Here is a 5,515-nt window from a genome sequence, read left to right as displayed (position 1 = left end):
TGACCAATCACAGTCGATTATTCTTCTCACATTCGACTGTGATTGGTCAATTTCTTACTCTTACTTCTTACTCCGTGTATTGTAGACGACGCCTCAAAGCATAACCCAATCAGCGCGAAGAAAACTTCCAGTTGCAAAATAAACGTTCTGCTGAACGCAGCTATTATTTATAGCCGGTATTTTGCTAATTGTTTACGTTGCTTGCACTTTTGGCACTCGACTTCTTCGCTTTTCTCTTTTTAAAGTAAAATATGTATCTATTTCATTTTAAGTGCAATAATATTTGGGGATTTCATGCAACGCAAACAGGGGGTCTATTCTTGAAACGAAACGTATACGAAAGTCTAGGGAAATACTATAGTATACGTAACGTATACTGTAGCATTTCCCTAGACTTTCGTATACGTTTCGTTTCAAGAATAGAGCCCCAGAGCTAATGTTATAAAATGCAATTAAAACGAACAGACTTGTTGACAACCTGCCGATTGGTATACCTGCCAAATGCGGAAGGTGTTTTAGGTTGGCAATCCTGTCATCAATTTCGCCATTTTCCGTTGTTTTGCGTCTTACGCGGTGACGACTTTGTGATGTGGTCTGAAAGTTCGCAATTTTTGTAGTGGGTTGGAAATCAAAATAGGAAATCAGAGAAAAAGAAAAAAGTTGACAATTTTAGCTTTGAGAGCAATTGTGCAATGCAGATTTATGCGATATCACGTTATCCGTCACCTAGTACGTTCTGTGTAGTAACTGAATACGGCAGACATTTAAGTTTTTAATGATTAGTTACTCATTAATTTGCAGTTTCAACAGTCACATAACGTTTCCCGTCTCATAATCAAGGTAAGTTTACAAACATATGTTACATCACAAAATCTACATCGAGAGTAACTTCTATAATTTCTCTATATTTTTGATATTTTTTTTATTGATGTCTAATAAATCTACATATTAAATATATTTCTAGATGCGCAAAAATCAAAGCACGAAGGCTCCAGCTGCAGCCTCCCAGCGTATTACTCGTCTGAAATCTCGTGAAATATCTGCCAAGCCTGCACCTGAAATAAAGCTCAAACCCGAAAGAAAAGTTGTCATTATCAATAAAAAATTAAAGAAGGTCAATGTTAGTGCAAAAAACAAAACTTTGCACCTATCAAAGGGAAGTGTGTCTCTAAGAAACAATCGAACACCAGTGAGACGTTTACGTCCTCGTCAAACTAGAAAAAATTATTGTGAAGACTCAAGATTACTGCAGCAATTTATTTCACCAAAGCAACAGGACAGTATGGTGATAGTGGAAAAACTGAAAGAAAGTGTAGAAGGTAAAAAAGTACCTGTATACAAAGCTATAGAACCTGAGAAATTCTCAGAAGACAAAAAGGATGTATATGATTTTAAGTTTGATTCAAACGACACTAAAGAAAAAGCTCCTAAAAAGAAACTGGGGAAAAGAAATATTAACAAAGAGAAAGGCAAAATGACCAAAAGAACAACACGTAAGAAAGTTACTGCAAAAACAAGTAGTCATAAGATAATTGAATCTTCTAAGATTGATGCAGATCCTTCTGTGGTGATTATACAGAATGATTCTCCTTTAGAATTTGTAGTGGCTACAACATCAACAAAGGAAAATAACGTGAAGAAAATTGAAACAAATAAAGATATTCGGACACTGAAAAAATTAGTAAACAAGAATATTGAAAAAGAAGTTGAACTACCAAGAATAGATGCAGATAATCGGACAATAGAAGTACTGGATGATACTAGAGACCACATAGAAGCACCAAGAATAGACATAAATATTCAAGAAGCAACAACTTTTTCTGGCACATTTACAGAGCAAGTTAGAAAGGAAAATACAAGCAAGCCAAGAATTATATCTATTGAAAATGCAAATAATATTATAGTCACTACATCCCCACCTAAGAAAACTGACGTGCAGCCCTTTCGGTCCAAGAATATATTTGATAATAAAACCTTATCAAAGGGACACGACAGCACATTAAGATCTACCGTATTGATGAAAACTTTATCCCCTATCCTAAAGACAACAAGCACTTTCGATTTTGGAAGTCCCTGGCGACCTCCAACATTATCGTTCTCTAAAACTAAACACTTTATACAAAGTACACCATATAAGGACTTTGAAACAAAGAAAGGAAATAAAGAAATAAAGAAAAAGATCATGGAAACAAGTAAGGAGATCATGGAACCGAATAAGGAGAATATAAAACCAAATAAGGAGAATATAGAACCAAATAAGGAAAATATGGAACCAAATAAGGAGAATATGGAACTAAATAAAGAAAACATGGAACTAAATAAGGAGAACATGGAAATAGATAAAGAAAATGTAGATATGAATAAAAAAAATATAGGCCGAAGAGACAAAGAAAGAAGAAAGAAATCTGTCAGTCCTCGCAAAAAGCGCGCAATTCAGAAGAAACTTCCAATTTCAGAGAATCAGACTCCACAGAAACTTCGAGCAACAGTTGCACAGAAGTCTGTACAACCAGCACCTGCCAGAATATCCTTGGGGGAAATAAAGAATGTGTTATTAAGACCTAATAATAATGTTAATGGAGATAACAAACAAACAGTAGAGCCAATGCATACTGAAGTTAATAAGTCGCTCATAGAGCAAAAGAAACAACTTGTAGATGTTGTCAATTTTTCCGACACATTTGATATGTTGTCTGAAAGTGAAAAAATATCAAATGTTGGAAATGACATTCCTCTGTTTATGGATTTAGAACCTTCACATTTTTCAAAGGTATTTATTAATATTCTCTTTTCAAAAATAAGTAGCCAAAACGTGGCTTACTAATAATAAACAAAAATTAAAACAGCAAAACAACCACATGAAGGATGTTCATCACAAAAGTTAATATTTAAGATATTACTTGTTAACGATATAAAAACATAAACGTTTCAGCCATGATTTAGCCATCTCCAAATGTTTATATTTTTATATTGTTAATAAGTAATATCTTAAATATATGATTTTTTCGACGAACATCCTGATTTTATATATATATAATATTTTTTATAAATAACTATATTTCTCTAAAATGTTATAGCCACCCCAACATTCATATAGGAGAAAACGTGCCGTGAAGTTCGATTTTTCAGAAGATAACAATGAAGAAGAAGAAAATGAAAATGTCAAATTACAACCAAAGAAGAAGAAACCTACAAAATTAGAAAAAGAGCACAAGAAAAAAATTAACGAATGGGTAAAAACAGTTAACAGTACATTCCAGGAAATCGAAGAATATGACTTGCTAATTGAATAACATAGAAAATGGATTGTTACTTATACTTCAAAATTCTAAAAGACCTGAAAAAGTTCAAAGCTGTACAAATTACGGGTTTAAACTTTTCTTATTTTTTAATTTATGTTTGAAACTTTATGGTAACGATATTCAAACGCACATTTCTCCTTTATATCCTTTTATTTCGATATTTTCTTTATATATAGAATTATATCCACAATAGATGAGATAGTGATTAGAATGTTAGAACTATTAATACAGATAGTAAGTTTTATCTTATACTTTTCAAATCCTATTAAAATTTTGTAAAAAAACTTTATCTTCTAAATATTTTAATATTTTTTTATATGTATTTTTTTATGTTTACGTGAAATGTAAGGCAAATTTTATGAATATACTAATAGAAATTAAGATTGCGTTTATTCAAGACATCACAATTATGCATGAGATAAGGATATAGGAAAGCTGTATATATTCGAAGATATTTAAGATGATATAGAGATCAACATGTTATGAGTAGTACATTGTATATAATAAAATATTTTTTAAATTTATTTGCCTTATATTAATTTCTAAACTTGAATGATATATCAGAGATTGTCATCAATTGTTATAATCAGATATTCACGTAGAATAATTTTTCACTTTTTATTAGTTACTGTTTATAAAACTATTTGAATATAAAATAATATTTTTATTTTCAAATAAAATTTCGATAGACTCAAGATTAAAATACTAAAGTAATTGAGGAATAATAACGATCACTTTAGCCAAATTCTGATTAACTTAATCGATTTCAATTATAAATATTGTAGATGATATATATATATATATATATATATATACACACACATATATATATATATATACTTATTAAATAATATCTATATTAGGTATGATTCCGCCAATATAAGATTAACTTTAGAATTAGAAAAAGATAAACAATAAGGTAAATCGAGATTAAAATTAATCTACATTGGTGGAACCGGGTCCATTTCTACCAATGTAGATTTACTTTAATCTCGGTTTAATTTAATTTTCATCCTTTTCTAATTCTTAGAACCAAAAAAGGTAAATTAAAGATTGATCTACATTAGTAGAAATGGGGAAAAATTTACATGAAAGTAAGATCTAGTTATCATATTTAGCACTCCTTATTTGATTTATATAATTTTTGATATCGATAGAATTATTTAGTTTTTCTTATTTGAGATATAGGAAAGAGATAAAATTAGGAAACGAGTTATATAGTTAGAAATTTTGCTTTAAACAATTCTGTCGATTGAATTAATCGCTGATAAAGTTAGTTTGAATTGAATTAAAGTCGCTCTAAGATTCCTGCAATATTGTTATTTTTTTTGCATTTAAATTTTTCAATGAATAAAAAAACTATTGACTAAAATAAATCACATTTTATTCCAAAATTTAGCAACAATGTGGCGCAACTAACCAGGTTTTCCATTTGCTATCTCTTTTGCCTAAAATTTTACATATTACTTTTTAGTTTACATTTTAAATTCTAACTTTTCATCTCATGATTTAAAATAATTTTACGTTTCTCTAATTCTAGACCACATTCCAAAACATCTCCAAGAGGAAGATTTTACTCTATATACTATAACTATAGTATATGTTATGTGTACCACATGTATATTTCGAGTAAAATTGTCCTCAGAGAGGACGTTTTAGGATGTACCCCTAGGTTATGTTCCAAAACTTCCTCTCCGAGGAAAATTTTATTATTCGAAATATATAGTACACGTAACGTAAGTATACTATAGCATATAAAGTAAAATCTTCCTCGGAGAGGAAGGTTTGGAACGTAACCTAGATTTGTAATTGCCACGATTTTTAAAAGAGCTGGTTTTCTTCTTTTAGTTTTCCCTTGATTGGTTTTCATGTCACGAATATACGACCAATCAACAGAAAACTGCGCATTAAATGCGTTGCGCACGATATAAACAGCGTATGTTGTTAGTTTTATCAGAGTTTCTCTGGTTTTATCACGTTGTGGTCCTAACCTATGTGTCGCACGAAAAGCAACATTTTAAATTTATACATGAGGTACTAACTTTAATAATATAGTTATTCGCTAAAATATATGAATGAATGAATAAATGAAAAATGAAGAAACTCAAAGCGATTATCGAAGATGTAATTGTGCAATCTAACAAAATTCAGCCAATTATTGGTAAGATAAATGGTTTTTCACGTTATTATATACTAACTAACTAACTAACTAA

The 5,515-nt window shown here is 30.2% G+C and overlaps 2 protein-coding genes across 3 annotated transcripts in view; both read left to right on the top strand.

The window, feature by feature from the left end:
* The first annotated feature begins 552 nt into the window (after positions 1 to 552).
* On the top strand, positions 553 to 3,426 carry LOC108766109 (uncharacterized). Of its 2 annotated transcripts, XM_018515183.1 has the most exons (4): positions 553 to 840; positions 965 to 2,218; positions 2,306 to 2,770; positions 3,078 to 3,426. In XM_018515183.1, the coding sequence occupies exons 2-4, from the start codon at positions 965 to 967 to the stop codon at positions 3,291 to 3,293; spliced, it is 1,935 nt and encodes a 644-aa protein (XP_018370685.1). In that variant the 5' UTR covers positions 553 to 840; the 3' UTR covers positions 3,294 to 3,426. The 2 variants fall into 2 exon arrangements, with proteins under 2 accessions (XP_018370685.1, XP_018370684.1); XM_018515182.1 differs by having other exon boundaries at positions 965 to 2,770.
* Positions 3,427 to 5,105: 1,679 nt separating this feature from the next.
* The window catches only part of LOC108766111 (uncharacterized), a 2,378-nt gene continuing 1,968 nt past the window's right edge, over positions 5,106 to 5,515 (top strand). Inside the window, exon 1 of the mRNA XM_018515186.1 lies at positions 5,106 to 5,463. Coding sequence (XP_018370688.1) covers positions 5,397 to 5,463 — 67 coding nt within the window. The 5' untranslated portion in view covers positions 5,106 to 5,396. The remainder of the gene's footprint in view (positions 5,464 to 5,515) is intronic.

This window comes from Trachymyrmex cornetzi, unplaced genomic scaffold, assembly GCF_001594075.2.
Source record: "Trachymyrmex cornetzi isolate Tcor2-1 unplaced genomic scaffold, Tcor1.1 scaffold57, whole genome shotgun sequence".
NCBI classification, from domain to species: domain Eukaryota; kingdom Metazoa; phylum Arthropoda; class Insecta; order Hymenoptera; family Formicidae; genus Trachymyrmex; species Trachymyrmex cornetzi.
Note: the sequence above shows the minus strand (reverse complement) of the source record. Positions and strands in the feature narration are given on the sequence as shown.